At 42.0% G+C, this 15,629-nt stretch overlaps 1 protein-coding gene across 1 annotated transcript in view; it reads right to left on the bottom strand.

The window, feature by feature from the left end:
• Window positions 1–15,629, bottom strand: part of CDAN1 (codanin 1) — a 31,875-nt gene that overhangs the window by 2,270 nt on the left and 13,976 nt on the right. The window contains exons 11-27 of the mRNA XM_071427286.1: window positions 14,618–14,826; window positions 13,869–13,983; window positions 12,923–13,066; window positions 12,142–12,308; window positions 11,514–11,595; window positions 10,738–10,827; window positions 9,634–9,688; window positions 8,480–8,613; window positions 7,716–7,819; window positions 6,089–6,238; window positions 5,616–5,679; window positions 5,045–5,123; window positions 3,907–4,064; window positions 2,856–2,963; window positions 2,415–2,478; window positions 1,085–1,287; window positions 263–370 (exon numbers count right to left, since the gene is read on the bottom strand). Of these exons, the coding sequence (XP_071283387.1) occupies window positions 263–370; window positions 1,085–1,287; window positions 2,415–2,478; window positions 2,856–2,963; window positions 3,907–4,064; window positions 5,045–5,123; window positions 5,616–5,679; window positions 6,089–6,238; window positions 7,716–7,819; window positions 8,480–8,613; window positions 9,634–9,688; window positions 10,738–10,827; window positions 11,514–11,595; window positions 12,142–12,308; window positions 12,923–13,066; window positions 13,869–13,983; window positions 14,618–14,826 (2,034 nt within the window). The remainder of the gene's footprint in view (window positions 1–262; window positions 371–1,084; window positions 1,288–2,414; window positions 2,479–2,855; window positions 2,964–3,906; window positions 4,065–5,044; window positions 5,124–5,615; window positions 5,680–6,088; window positions 6,239–7,715; window positions 7,820–8,479; window positions 8,614–9,633; window positions 9,689–10,737; window positions 10,828–11,513; window positions 11,596–12,141; window positions 12,309–12,922; window positions 13,067–13,868; window positions 13,984–14,617; window positions 14,827–15,629) is intronic.

Here is a 15,629-nt window from a genome sequence, read left to right as displayed (position 1 = left end):
GCTGGTCTCCACACTGGTTTACAATTTTCTTGGAAATGTTTCCACTGCATGGGCAATGGTGGATTCACACAAGTACAGCTTTCAGCCAAACACTAGCAACAGAGACAAGCTTGTTGGAAACCAGTCCTTCCTTAGCATTAAGCAGGAACAACAGATGGGAAGGTTATGGGCCTTAGCCATATTAAATAGAAATACAAGGATTTTCTGTTTACATAGCTTTACCTTTTATTTTATTTATTGTCTGTGCATATCTAATACTTACTGAGGGCCAAGGGAGCTCTTCGAGGATATGCAGGCAACTCTGGATTTCTCTAGTTCTCATTAGTTCATGTTCTATAAGACCATGAAGAAGGAAAAGGAACAAATCCCACTGCACAAGAGAAGAAAATACCAACAACTCAAAAAGAAATGGATTGTGTGTTTGTTTCTTTATCCATGTATAATTCACACTTTTCTTTTTGCATCAGAACATGGGAAAAAGGAGCAAGCAAGTTATCTATCTGCGTGTGACAATGAGGGCAAGAGTAATGTCCAGAATGAATGAACACAATTCCTTCAGTTCATACATTGATTTTCTTCTACCATAAAATAAGTATATGGTATTATAAATTCTCCATCTATAAACACACCAAGAATTTAATTCCTGCCTGATCAAGAACAGTGTGAAAAATTATTTCTTTAATTCCTGAAATAAGCTGGGTTTAGCCTGCAATTAAATAGGGTGATTTTCAGCTTTTGTTGGGGTGCTTGTAACACCAACACACATGCAGAAATGCAAGCTGATAAAAGGCACAGGGATGCAACCAATGACAGTCACGTGTCCAGCCCTTGCAATATCCCAGGCCAAATGGGCCATTTTGCCATTGGCTCCTAACCAAAACTGTGCCTTCCTGAGAGCCCCCCAAGGCAGGCACCAACCCCTGACAAGCTGTACACATCCCTCTCTTTCACTGCCCCACAGAAACAAGGCTGATCCGCTGCCCAAACCCTGCTGCCTCAGTCACACGAGCCCCAGTGAGCACTGTGGGCTGGCAGAATTCCTACACAAATCCCAGCCTGCCCCACGCATCAGAACGAGCTTTACCTCCCGCTGCTTGGCTTCTGCAAGATAACCCATGTTCTTCTTGCTGAAGATCAGCTGCACAGGCACAGATGTCCCAAAGTCCTCCTTCCAGATGGAGAACAGCAGCTTTAGGAGGCCATAGGTGGGACTGTTCTTTACAGGCAGCCTCTCAGGGCTCTTCTCTGGGGATTTGATCCCAAGACTCAGAGGAACACGATCTGAAACTAAGAGGAGGAGGAAAAATGAACTCCTATAGCTGCATTATTTCCTTTTCTAGTCATCATCTTGGTTCAGCAGCACAATTAGGGAGAAGAAACCAGTGAACCTCAGAGGAATGGAGTTTGGAAATATTAGCTCAATATTTCAAAATTATGACCTTTGAAACTATACAGACAGAATGACATAGGAAGAGATTTCTATTCCTCAGACAAAGAACACCAATTGGTTGGAATATAGCCCCAAGTCCTGAAAGTCAGCCTAATATTTAGTCAAAGAGAACCTAGGTGTTACTGCAAAGGAGAGAAGAGTGGCATAGTTAAACATTTAAGTCTATAGACAGACTGAACAGTTGTCCATAGTTTAGACTATAGGCAGATTTACATGACTTCACACAAGTGAAAGCAAAACTGAACAGTGTTTAACTGCAAATGAACATAAACAGAAGGAAGATACCAGTTCTTCCTTGGTACAGTCTAATGGAATGGGACAGGTTGACACTGCTGCTCCCAGAATAAATTTCACAATATTCAGATGTGACCTGCCTTCTGGAAAGACAAATTATGTATAAAACTTCTAAAGATGATTCTAAACCCACAAAATTAGAAGGCTGCCCATGAAGAACACACCTGTGTTGAGATCACAAGCTCCTGCTCAGAGAAAAACTGTGTTTACACATCAGAGCAAGAGAAAAAAACAGACTGAAAATGTTCACAGGAGTCATAATACAAAAAAAAAAAAAATTACTTCCATTCCTTCCCTAAAAAAATTCATAAAAACATAATTTAATGGAAAAGGCCCTTACTTTTAGTGAAAAAAGCCCAAACTCTACCACAATTTTTCAGAGGCAGAAATACTGGAAAACATACCCATATTTAACTGAAGGTGTCAATAAATAAAAAACAACAGATGTGAAACAGATCACAGGGATGGTTAGTCACTGAACAACTCTGTTTTGCAGAATGTAAATGGGAATAAGAGTAACCACCCAAACTGACAGAAAAAAATCTTCAGACTCAGTGGCACTAAAGAGAATTAAATATCCATGAGCTCTTAACACTTATATCTCTGACCTCAAGGATCTAAGAGAACTCTAATAACAGATTTCAGTCTTAAATAGCTTATCATAACTTACCCAGCAAAGATGCCAACTCAACCGTGCACTTGGCCAGCTGCTGTTCCGATGTGGGACATACAAACTGGAAAACACAAAAAAAAGTAATATAGTTATATTTTTTTCCCCATAAAGCTGACTGGACAAAACAGGGCTTCACAAGGGATAAAAAATATCCAAGAAGAGCAGGCAATTTACATCAAGAAGCACAGAGCTGTAATGAGGAGGCCACTAAAGACTGAAAGACAAAATGGTCATATATGAAAAGGGGATTCACAAACTGAAGTAACAAGCAGATCTACACAGTCTAAAAAAATGCAGTGCAACATTGCCACATTTGAGCTCAAATAAAAACCTCTCAACTGAACTCAACTGTGAGGCAAAGAAATTAAATTTTTACAGGTATCAAGACAGCCCAAAGGGATTCAAAGGGAGTTTATGCTGCTTTTTTACATCTTTTACCTTTCTGCATCGAAGTGTCTGACTCAACCTTCCCAGCAAGCACTCCAGCCACACGCAGTCAACCACTTCACCCTCCTCCCGTGGGCCCACAGCAACACAGAGAACATCCTTGATGAGAAAGACAACAGTAACACACACATTAGTATCCTGCTCTTCCACAAACAGATCCTTAGACCTGTGACAGAGCAGTTCATAAACAGTTCTTGGGTCCTCATTAAAACCAGAACCTAAATTAGTATAGATACATTTCATAAGACAGAGTAAAGCTGATTTTCCACAGCCTTACCAAGATCTCATTTTCTAGCACAGTTCTCAGTAATGTTACGAAGTAAAACTCAATGATGGCAACAAATTCATATTTCTTAAAAGTACTAGCATTGAAAGCTCTAAACAAATTTCACAGTACAGCAAGCAGTGCAGGGTAGAAGTGCTACAGAAATCCAGACCCCTCTTACATTGCCAGGGAAGCTGCAGTGCCAACCCAGAGGTTTCCTCATACAAATTACCTTCCTTTTTTTAGCACAAGCAAGAAAGCATTAAAGGATGTGAACTCATTTTCACACAACTGCTGGAAAGCAATGACAGTGATAACCAGCATTACTTGTCTGTCAAGCAGACAAACAGCTGCAAAAAATACAGTCAGAACACGCAACAGTAAAAGGAGAGGAGTTCAGAATTCTTTTCCTTATGGGATGCATATGTTAAACGATTGTGAAATTGCACACAATACCATGGGGTCTGCACTGTGGTTTCCATCCTACTCATATCAAAAAGGCCACACTGCCATGCTACCAGAAATCCTGTACTTGAGACAGCACTCCTAGCAGGGAACTCTGATCTAGACACAGCAAGCAGGGGTTGGAAAAAACCTGAGAACTTTTTATGATGCTTCCCAAGCACTCCCCACAGCCACCTCCTCAGAACCAGAACATTCTCTTAAAAAAAACCACCAAACAATCAAAGAAAACCCCACAAAACAGCAACAAAAACAAACCACAAAAGCACCAATGTGAAAAACAGAAAGGCAAGCCAGGAAGTGAATACCATGTACCTTAATCTCATTGATGATCTGGGAGGGAAATGGAGCACAGTGCTGACAGCCTGGAGGACAGTCCCTTCTCAACTCAAGAGCATCCTCGCCTGGCAATGGAAATCCTGGGACTTTCAGCATTCTGTTGAAGGTTGCCTTCACTTCCCTTTTGATGAGTGCTATAGAGAACAGAACAAATCCTGTCTGCTTCAGTTTTTGTCTCCACTGAAGCAGAGAATCATTTCCAAACACTCTTAGCCTTTCATTCCAAGGGCCACAGTGTACATTTTCAACCCCTCTCTCTGAGCTCCTACTATATTTAATGTGCAGAGGCAAATCTGGAGAGGATGTACTAATCCACAGCTGTAGAAGACAGCCACCCATCACTACCAGGTACAACTGGCAACTCATCTCACTTCCCATAAAAGTATTTCCATGGGTTTAACAAACACAGTAGCTAAGACAGAAGGCAATGCCAAAGTAGAAAGCTGATTCAGTGTGATCATGCTAGTTCAACCACTGTGCCCATAAAAACCATATGTCTTCTACCAAAATACATTTTGATCAGCATCCAAAACACTAAACTCCTGTGGCTGCAAATGGTACTTGGACATTCCTCCCCAGGCTTTTGGCCCAACCTCTTGAAAAAATGGGTTTTCAGAGCTTCTGAAGAGTTGCCAGTGCAGTATTACAGAATAAAAAGACTACATTTGCCTTCAGCCTGCAGAAAATGCACCCAGTCCAAGAAGTGTTTGTTTTACAGGAGATTTCAGAAGCACTCTGTAGATGTGACCATAAGATGGTTTGAGAGAGCAGTTGTCTGTACTCACTGGAAGTGCTAAGACAACTTCAGCCTAGATGACATTTCCAGAAGCATTTCCACAGCATTTACTCTCATCATCCTACAAGACTCCATAACTAAAAATGACTACCATGGGCCAAGCCCAAAAGATCCCCAAAGAAGGTTCTTAGAGCTAGAAATAATTTCTATTCTTCCTAAACAAGGAGGAACAGAGCAACCGCATACTTTCCACTAAAAAAAAAAAACCCAAAAAATGAATAGGACCAAGTACTTTATAACACTGTCTGTCCCTTGATCTCAGAAAAAAACAGCACAATGCACAGGTTAGAAGCTCCAGCTCAAGGTAAAAACACTCACCTGCAATGTTGGCAGAGAGCCAGCCACAGGCTCTCTCGGTAGCCAGCTCCACCGCAATGTTTTCTGCACTACTTAAAACCTTTACAGGGAGGATAACAAATCATTGGAGATTTACTATCAGCCACAGCACTGCAGTCAGTGAAAATTCAGAAGGAAGTCTAGAGGAAAAAGCTTAATTTTGGCATGGAACAATTAAACTGAACACCACCACCTCTATGGAAACAGCTGGTTTGAGCAATACAACTGAGCCATTTTGATTTTCCGAAAACCTCATCAACTTCTACAAGAAGTTGATGCTAAAACAAATGCATTATCATTGCAAAATAAATGCAATTTCTATAACATTCTAGCCTCATTAGTAAGCTCTGAGCTGGAGTATCACTTTACCCACAATATGCAAGGCAGCCCAGTAGAAGTGACTCTTCTTAGCTATCACTCAGTCCTCCCACGAGGGCATCAATAGATTTTCTTTACCTGATCTATTAAGGGATAAGTGAAGCAGCGATGGAAAAATGGTAATGATCCAGACTTAAGGTCAAGGCTTTTAATGAGTTTTAGGGAAAATACATACTGCTGCAGATGTCTCTTCTGGCAACAACACTCTTACTGCCTCAGGACCTTTTGTTTTGCAAAATCTACAAGAAAAGGAAGAAAGTGTGCCACAGGGTTAGTCTAGGTTCTTGGACAACACTCAGAGGTTCATTATGTAGCAATGCAATAAATCAGACTAAAAGAATAAGACAAGGAAAGGGTAATTACAAGCAACTAAGCTGCAATATCAATTTTCCAAAGAGGAGAAATACAATAGCTGCAGCGGATGTCTGTTTGGAGCAGAGGGACACACAGCACCTTTATTCCTTTCTACAAACACAGTATTAACTGGCTGGAGCACAGCAGACACTCACCATAAGAAGAGCAGAGGGTTTATAATTACCAGAACCTGAGCATGAGGTCAGGCTAAATTAGGCTTATAGATTCTGCAGTAAGAAGAGATAGGATGTTTATGTTTAAATATAACATGTTTAAATAACTTTTCCTCCTTACTCTCTGCCTTTGATGAGTGCCTGGGCCCCTTCCTCATACAGATGAGTGCACACCTCTTCCAGCAGTTTGTCATTATTAACATCCTCATCCTTCACTTTATCTTGCAACATGGCTTCAGCCCTTTGAACTAGCTCTGCTACCAGTGTTGCCCTGCAACAAAACAAAGAACAATCAGGCAGATTGAAATCAATACAAGAAACAGTGCACACTAAATGCACTCATCTCTTCTCTCCAGGTTAGGGGGATACCCATCTCATATGCAATAAGTCACTCTGCTAAAAACAAATCAATCATGCTGTATCATCTATATCATCTCCTTGTTTTGTGTGTATGGAAGACAACAGCAATGAAGACACCAAAACAGTACTAAGATTCAAGAGTCAAAAGCCTTTAGGTTTTACCAAAAACTTTTTTGGTTACAGGTCTCCTTTCTGGTAGCATTACCCTTGTATGCTCAATTGATAGTGCTCAGAAGCTCAAAGATGTCAGCAGCAGCCCACTGCAACCACCATTCCTTGGGGCTGATAACATTTAATGCCTTCAGCAAGCTTGACAACAGATCAGTGCAAACTGAGCAAGCTCATGAGCTGGAGGGTAGGGCCACCACACAGGAGGGCTGTGAAAAGAGGGAGAAATGGGGCTGACTGTGCATCTGTACAGGCTGGGGTCTACTGGCTACAGAGCAGCTCTGCAGAAAGGACCTGGGGTTCCCACAACAAGGGAAGGGAGTTAGGAGTGTCCAAAGAAAGCCAACCTTATACTGGGTTGACAATAGCAATAGTGCAGCCAGCAAGTCAAGGGAAGTTACTGCTTCCCTCATCACTGTGAAGCTGCATCTGGAGTATTGTGTCCAGCTTTGGGATCTCAGGACAAGAAAGCCATTGAGAATTTGAGTAACTGCAGGAGAAAAGAAAAAAATTATTAAAATAGCTGGGATGCTAGAGCCCATACCTACAAGGAGGAGTCAGTTTCACCTAGCCTGGAGACAAGAAATAGCTGAAGGGAGAAGGAAATTTACAGAAGACAGAACAAGACTTCCAGGAAGAGCACTGCTAAAGATTGACAGGAATATCCACAAGCTGGAACAATGGATAGATATTATGACAGGATACAGGAAACATTATTCACAAAGCCTGGGAAAACTGAGCACTGGAACATGGTAGAAAGAGGTGGCTGAATCCTCATCCTTTAGAGATGGAAACTTTTCCAACTGAAAAAGGTGCCAATAAACCTGACCTAACTTGAAAGCTGGGCCTGCTTTGAGCAGGAGTTTGGATCAAGTGACCTCCAGAGGTCATTTCTGATATGAGATTTTCCTATCATTAGCAAGAATGCTCTCAACAGGCTGAAAAGTCTCAATGCGGCACTGCATTCACATACAAAGTGTCCCACAGATATATCCCCCTCCTCTCTACATTCCTTCACAAATTCCCCTCTACAACAGCAGATGTTGCTGGTCAGTCCTGCACAGCCTTGCTGTTCTGCTACACAGCACACCCCCAGGGAAGCTTCTTTTCCCCATACACACAAATTTAAAGGAACACACAGATTTAAAGGATTAAAACTCTTTGTTTAATTATAATGTAAAGTTACTTCTTAAGTCACAGAACAGGTGACCAGCACTTACTTGATGTGCTTCACACAGTTGGATCCCACCCTCTCTGCCACAAATTCCACTGTCCTCCGTAGGGAAGGAGGCTGGTTGTGGAAGAAAGCCTGTTCCAAATCTACCTGTTCAAGAGAAAGCACTACAATTTATTACAGCACTCCACCCTCCTCTCACCAGCACAGGAATGGACAGAACTACCTTCTGGAGATCTACTAAAAGACAGTTTGCCTCTACTAGAACTTTCTGCTACTGTAGCATTCATCATCCCAGAACAGTACTCCCTATTCGCTTCTAATCACGTAAAGCTTATTATCAGGGTTTCTGAAGCTACAAAAGACCTGTAAAGGGGAATGGGAGAGTTCTGACAGTGTCTACTAGTAGTGAGCCACCACACAGAGCTTGTTTTGGGAAGAACAAGCCCTTTTAATTAGAGGCTGATAATCCTCTAGGCTCCTACGCACGTCCTTCTTTCAGTGGAAAGCATGGCTACAATCTAACCAAAACAAGGTATGAGAAACATACCAACATTTTATGTTAAAGAAGAGGGAAACAGATAAATAAGACTAGTTGTTCCAACTGCAAGAATGTTTACTGACGTTATCTGGATTTCAGCACCCACACCATACCCCAGCCACATGACTGTAACAGAAAAACAGGGAGTGAAGATACCTCACTGTTAAACACAATGGTCCCTGGCATTAAGAGACCACTGTATAACCCTGCACTCACACAAGCAAATTTCTCCTGGCCCTTTCCCCCTTGTGACTCCCTAATGTCATTACCTGCAGCTTCCGCTGTGTGACAGAAGCCTTGGGTGCTAAGGACTCTGCAGCTGTGGGAGTGATTTTCCTCATAAAACCACCATTCTTCCCTCCACTACCAGCCACAAAAGAGGCAAGTAGTTTACGCAGTTCACCTGTACAGGAACACACACAAAAACAATCATCAACCCCATAAGAAGGGAAAAAAACTAACTCCAAAACTCAAGAAAGAGACTTTCACTTCTCCAGTCCTGTTCCCAGAGGAGATTCTCTCAGCTTCTGCAAAAGCAGAAGCTTCATTGAAGCAGAGGGGGCATCCCACATGTATAACTGGCAGGGCACAGCAAGGCTCTGAAGAGGAAGCTTCTGAAAAGCCCCCTAGCAGATGGGACTTGTTCAGAAGGATGAGGGAACAGTTATTTTTGTGCATTCCTTTTTAGCGTGGCAAGCAAGAACTGTAAAGTCTACAAGAACAACAAGAGGAGCAGTTAAACAAAATTCCAAGAGACAGGAGCAAATCCTGGGGGAAAACCTGGACAACTTATTCGCCCCTAGAAGATTTTGTGAGACAAGTTTAACATACAGTTTGTGAGACAGGTTTAACATACAGTTTTCTTACTACGCCTCAGGAAGAAGAGCACCGTCTCCCCATCTGGGACTCTATTGCCTATAGAGAGGAATTTTACCATTGGCAGACAGATCCCATGAAAAAGCTATCTCAAACAAACTGACAAAACACCAGGGCACAAAAGGATTTTTCCCCTCTGCCTGGCAGCAGATAGTGCTCAAGGATCAAGACATTTCTTGCAGCACAAACACCTCTTCCTATACCTAGGATAGAAAAGCTGTGTTGTTGTAATGCTTCCTTACAGCTTGTGAGGGGTGGCTTCCCCTGTCCCTCTGGATTCAGGCTCTGTGGATCAACTATCCTGACTAAAGAATCTCCCTCCCTCCCTCAGCTTTAGCAGATACTATCCACAGCTGCAGGAGCTTCTGCAATACAGCTTCTTATCAAGGTTCTCACATATACAACTGGGACCTTACATTGTGAAGAGCAGTAAGAAGGGTGATCCAAGGACTCAGTACCAAACAACAAATATAAACAACTGACTAAAAGAAAGTAAATACATACTAATATATTTTATGTATATAGTAAAAATAAGTAAAATACTCACCAAGATAGGGACAGCAGGTATAAAGTAACTGCTGATCCACCAAGGGTACAAAGTCCTGGTGAGAAAATGAAGGAAATGCTGAAAGGATACAGCACAAAATAAACAGTCTTCAAGTCAGAAATCCCATAAATGCAGTCACAGGCAGGTTTCAGGGCTACCCTTCCATGAAAACAATAGCTGGATTCCAAACACACAGTAAAATAACGAACTTTGCAGCCCAAGTGTTCAGTCCCTGTAACACAGAATGAGCTGCTCTTCATTTATTAGAGTAGCTCAGCCTTTGCCCCGATCACTATCAAAGCCCAGCTGAAAGCTGCATTAAAGAAGGGAACCAGGACTGCTGCCACAGCCTCTACTCATAAGGGAGAAACCTTTCCATAGAGGAAAATAAATGAGGATCATCTGCTATGCATTACACCTCCACAAGTGCCTTCACCCATGGAACACCATGCCAGGGAGAAATGTCACTTCAGTATTAACAAAGCACATGCAGGGCCACGGGAGGAACAGGAATTTCAGATCCCATCCACCAAGGAAATGTATCTTAGCATCCACACCACTTTTCCATGGAATACTATATATCCTCTTGCATGTCTAGGAACTATGTGAAACATCACACATTCCCTACCCTCACCTCCTTTCCTGCTTGCTCATACCATTTTCAGTTCAGTCACCCTTTATCATGACACTGGAAAACAGGTGATCTCACAAACAGCAACCTTGCTCTACAGTCCCATCATTCTATTTCTGTTCACCATTACTTTTGCTTATTTCTGGGAAGAGCTACAGTTTTGTCAGCTCACCTTGCAGGAAAACAGCATCTGATCCTCCAGCATAACTTGGCACCTGTTCTGCAAATTATTGCAGCAAGTGAGATGGCTCCTACCTGACAGAAAAACCCAGAGCTGCAACACAGAGTTCACAACCCATAACACAAATGCAATTGAGGCACTTGCCCAAGCTGGGAACCACACCCATTGGCCTTCATATGCTGAGTGCAGCTGCCCTGAAGGCAAGTTCCTGATCAAACCTTACAGCTCCTGAGGAAGTGGTAGGTCCATCTTCCCTCACTGATTCAGAAGACACGCTGCTGCACTAACTCACCAGAGCCTGAGCAGATGTCACAGCGTCCATCACAAATCTCTCCTGCCTGTCGTCAGCAGTAAAAAACAATTCTTCAGGAACTGATGGAACCTGAAACAGAAAACCCAGCAGCTGCAACCCAAAATGCAGACAGTAACTTCCACCATTTCTGATAACAGGACAGTAAAATCTCACCACCCTGCCACCCACAAAAAATGATCCCTAGCACTAAAAATCCTCTTGCCCTGAGGAGAACTTTCCATAAAATAAAGACTTATTTTATTCACAGTAACAAAAGCCACCTTTCTTATCCTCCCCATAGAGCATCTTCCACATTTCCAACTGGTTTCCTGCTAAGTAATTACCTTGCTTCCAACTGGAGGCAGAAAAGAATTTTACAAGTTCATCATACACCATCCCTATATCCAATAAATTCCTCAGTAATTCAAGGCTGACAGCTAGCACACCGTCTTTGTGACAAGAGCTTCCAGGTCTAACAGCAATCAGCTGTCAATTTTCTTGCAAGGTTGCAGATTAGTAAATACAGAATGTATTTCAGATGCAATTACAATTCCTATTGGAAAAAAAATTGTTGCTTCACACAATTCCACTAAAGGAAAATAATTCTCCACTAAAATACAGTTATTCTTTAAACCCCACAACAGGGTAAAAAACCCATGATAAAACAACAAACTACTGTACTGAATTGTTTTAATTCATGTCAGTATTATTTTGTATTGAGTTCTGTGCCCTGCTTTTTCTTCAGAGAAGAGTTACATGCACAGAGGAGACTCTACCTGAAAAAGCCAACCCAGAACTGCAAGGATCAGCAGCTTGTTCAGGAAACTCATCTCCTTATCTTCAGAAAGGACCATTAACCTGCCATACAGCAGAAGTAGCAAGACAGAGTGTCAGTTGTCAGCAGCTCAATTTTCATTAAGGAAAACATTCCCAAACCATTCACTTACCAATTACACTATCTATATACCATGAACACATTCCTTGCATGTCTGCCTTTTTTGTATGTACCTGCATAACATCCTGTCTTAAGTTCACACTAAACAAGCCATTCTCTAGAATTTGCTTCAAATTCTCCTCATGTATATAGGAAAGAAAACTAGAAAATTATTTGGGCATTGGAAACCTTGTAGGTTTAAGGTCAAAATTCAAGCTGCAGCTTGAAGGTCAATCACAGCTGCAGATGTAGAGTGATCAAGTGGGATTTAAAGATTTTGTTAATAAAAACCACAAATTTGAATCAAGTATTAATCCCCAAGTTTAGGCTGTGTTCTCTTTGAAGCTTCATGTAAGATAAAAAGTATGCACCACAAAAAAAAAAAAAAAAAAAAAAAAAAAAAAAAAAAAAAAGAAAAATCAAACATTCACTGAAAAGTTCTTTACAGATATATTTTCCCAAGCTCTTACCTGTATACCTGCAGCAAGAGACTAAACACTTTCCTGTAATAATCAAGGAAAGGAGCAACATGATCCACAAGGGAAAGGTACTCCACAATCCAAGGAATAGTGAGGATAGAACGTTGATCCCGAATAGATTGTCTCAGAAGCTTTAATATATCCAGTACAGGCAGGGTCTTAAAGGACAAGAGAAGTTAAACCAGCAGCTTGAAGTTATCTTCTGCTACTTATAGAAAAACTTTTGTCTATATCTTGACTTTTCTTTCTAGGATTTCATCTTCTGTACTGGTGACTTCTGGCTAATGAAAACACTTCTTTGCACATGACCAGAGGTAAAAACCAAACTGTGACTGCAACCAAAGGTCCCACTGGAAATTTCAAAAGCAAGACTAAAAGCCTGACTATGTACAAAATGGAGTCAAGGTCTATTGCTTCCGTTCGGTGGCACACTGCTGGGAGATGGGTGCAAAACTAACACAACCAGTCCTGGTAGCTGGATTTTACACTATCAATACAAGTTGTCTTAGCTAGGTGAAAGGTTTGGTATGAAAGACCCAGATTAGCAGAAATAACAGAAGACTGACTACCTTACCACTGGTGCATTGCTCCCTCTTTTCGAGATTACGCAAATTCTTTTTTCCTTTGTTCCCAACCCCAGAATATGCAGCAGGGACACGGGACCACACATCATCCCAGGAACACTGGCTCGCTTTGAAAGAGCATGACTACCCACAATGCTCCCTGAGCTAGAAGAAGTGCCTGTCCAGCAAAAGGCAGTGCTCTTCCTCACTTGGTTTCTCAGTGCCAGCGCGGAATCTTGCAGGTCTCTGGTTGGCTGCTCCACAGTGCGATAGGGCAGGAAAACAAGGAACCCCAGGAACTTGGCGAGGAGTCGGAGACTCAACAGGGCCACGCTGAAACGCTTCTTTTCATCCTAAAATGAAGAAAAGTGAGCTGAAGCTATGCTAGCCCACACTGGCAAAGCAAATGTCTATGCTAAACCTCCACTCCCTTCATCTAAAAGGTCCATGTGGCTTCATCCCTGCTTTTAATAAAGGTAAGTTTCCAAAATACATATTTATCAAGTATTTTAAATTGCTTCTGTCTGTATTGCTTCACCTCTTCACAAGAGGGAATTATTCAAGAGCTTTCTAAAACAAGCAGCTGCTCAATCGTATCTTTACATTAGGAACTTTGGAGTCAATGAGAGGCAGAGCTGATCTCACATTGCCTCCTTTATAGCACTACTACTCTGCAAGTCTCCATCAACCTTTGGCTGCTACTTTGCTAAAAGACTATAAGCTGTGACACCTCTGATATGCAGACCTGAGTGAAGAAACACCTGTACACCTGTTAACAGGTATATCTACAAATTCAATGTAACTAAAATCTTTCTATATGGAAAAGTAACAAGGAACGTATTGCAGTGGCGTGCCACAACTGGATGTGGTTATTTCATTGATCTAACACAGGTTATAACAACCTAAAGAGGAGGCTTTCACTTTCACACTATTTGCACTTATGACAATTCTATGAAGCACCCTGAAGCATGCAGGTAAGGGGTTCAGACAAAGAAGCAAATTGCAGAGTTATGACAAAACCAAATGACAAAGCTCTTGTCCTGTAAAAACTGTGGTGGAAGCTCCAAGCAATTCACAATCAAGCCAGTAATTGTTTGACTACTGGAACAGCTCAGAGAAATTCCTGACAGATGTGTTTGCACAAAGCAAACCTACCTGTTCCTCTATATCTGCTTCCCCATCACTGTGCTCGTGCTCCACCAGAGTAAGACCATTCAGTTCAAGTATCTTCAGGCACAGACTATCCATCAGGTGCTGATTGAACTGGTAACTTCAGCAAAAGATGATGATGAGTCAGACTGAGCTGAAAACAGCAGTAAAACCTCAACTAACACACTGCAGAATTTTGAGCTTGTCTTGTGAGTTGTAACAATCAGCAATCAGCAGACATACAACATAACACAATGACAGACAAGAAAGCAAGAGAGAAGACTTAGGTCTGGCTGACCACCTTCATTTCCACTCTTTTTTTGTACTTTTTCAGAGATGCTATGTAACAAGTCTCAGCATAAGGATAATAAAATCAATCTGCCAAAGGAGGAATCTATAAAATAACTGAATTTAAGATTAAAATCTCACATAAATTATAATTCCCCATGCTGTGAATTGTGAAAAACTTATTAAACAAAACAATTAACCTGGCTTCGTTCTGTACACCTTTAGCTTCATGCACTATCACACAAGAAGCATTTGTCCAGTCCAGTGTCCTTGCTAGGTAGCACTGCATGCCTTGGCAGTGGGAAATGCTGACAGCTCCAAAAAAATACTGTGGGTTTATAGAAGAAAAATCATTACCATATCATCTAGTCCCAAACTTTCTGGATAACTCCCTGCTGCAAGAGAGACATGCTGGTGCTTCCACTGCCCACACATTTCAGAGGGAACAGCAAGCCCAGGCCACTCACCTTCCAGCACTGAGGATGAAGTCCCTGAAGAATTGTTGGCATCCTGGGAATGAAGGGGGTGGACAAGGCCCTCTGATGCTCTGAGAAACAATGAATCTCTCCTGCAGCCTCTTCAGACGGCTCAGATTATCAGAGCCCAGCATATTAAGGACATCCTGGTCTGGGGTGTCTCCCCAGCTTGCACCACCACCGATAGGACCTTTGCACATCTTTAGGAGACAGAAAGAATAGTAAGGTGGAATATTTGTAACAAGGCATCATTTCACTCCATCTCTCACCCAGCATTTTATCCCTTCCTCACAAGACTGCTTTTGGAGTAATCCATGCATGGTCATTCCTGGTGCCCAGGAACATACAGAACAACTCTTCCCCATGCCAAAACATGCTACCCACCTTGGCCATACACAGCCTAGAGGTCTTGTGAGATGGAATTCCAATCTTACACGTCTAACTAGGGCATACCTAGCAGACTACACGTGGATATGTGGAGAGAATGCCTATCACTCTCATAATCTTCATGAACCACTTAGTAGGATCTTTAGCTCAGTCTCCAAGGCCCATGATGCTGCACTAGATGTTCCCAGAGCAGGTTTTCCTGAACTTCCACAGAGTTAAATAACATTTAAAAATTACTGCCCCACTGCCTCAAACACACAGATACAATTCAAGACTCAAAAAATTACAGAACTGCAGAACTGTTAAGAAGGGGTCTCTTGGATCATCTAATCCAACCCTCTTGTTCAGTCAAGGTCACCTCCTGACCTGTCAGTGAACACTACTGAGAAAAATTTCACTCTCTCTTCTTCATTCCCTCCCAGCAGGTATTTATAACAGCGCTAAGGCAACCTGGAGCCTTCTCTTCTCCAGGCTGAATATTCCCAGGTCTCAGCATTTTTTCTCATACAAAAAATGCTTGGTGCCTTAATCATTTACAAAGCCCTGAGCTGGACTTGCTCTAGTAAGTCTGTATCTTTCTTTCCTTGTGCCGGTGAGCCCAAGACTGGACACAGCA

The sequence above is a fragment of the Agelaius tricolor genome, unplaced genomic scaffold (genome assembly GCF_023055355.1).
Source record: "Agelaius tricolor isolate 1412-34295 unplaced genomic scaffold, bAgeTri1.0.p SCAF_5, whole genome shotgun sequence".
Taxonomy (NCBI): domain Eukaryota; kingdom Metazoa; phylum Chordata; class Aves; order Passeriformes; family Icteridae; genus Agelaius; species Agelaius tricolor.
Note: the sequence above shows the minus strand (reverse complement) of the source record. Positions and strands in the feature narration are given on the sequence as shown.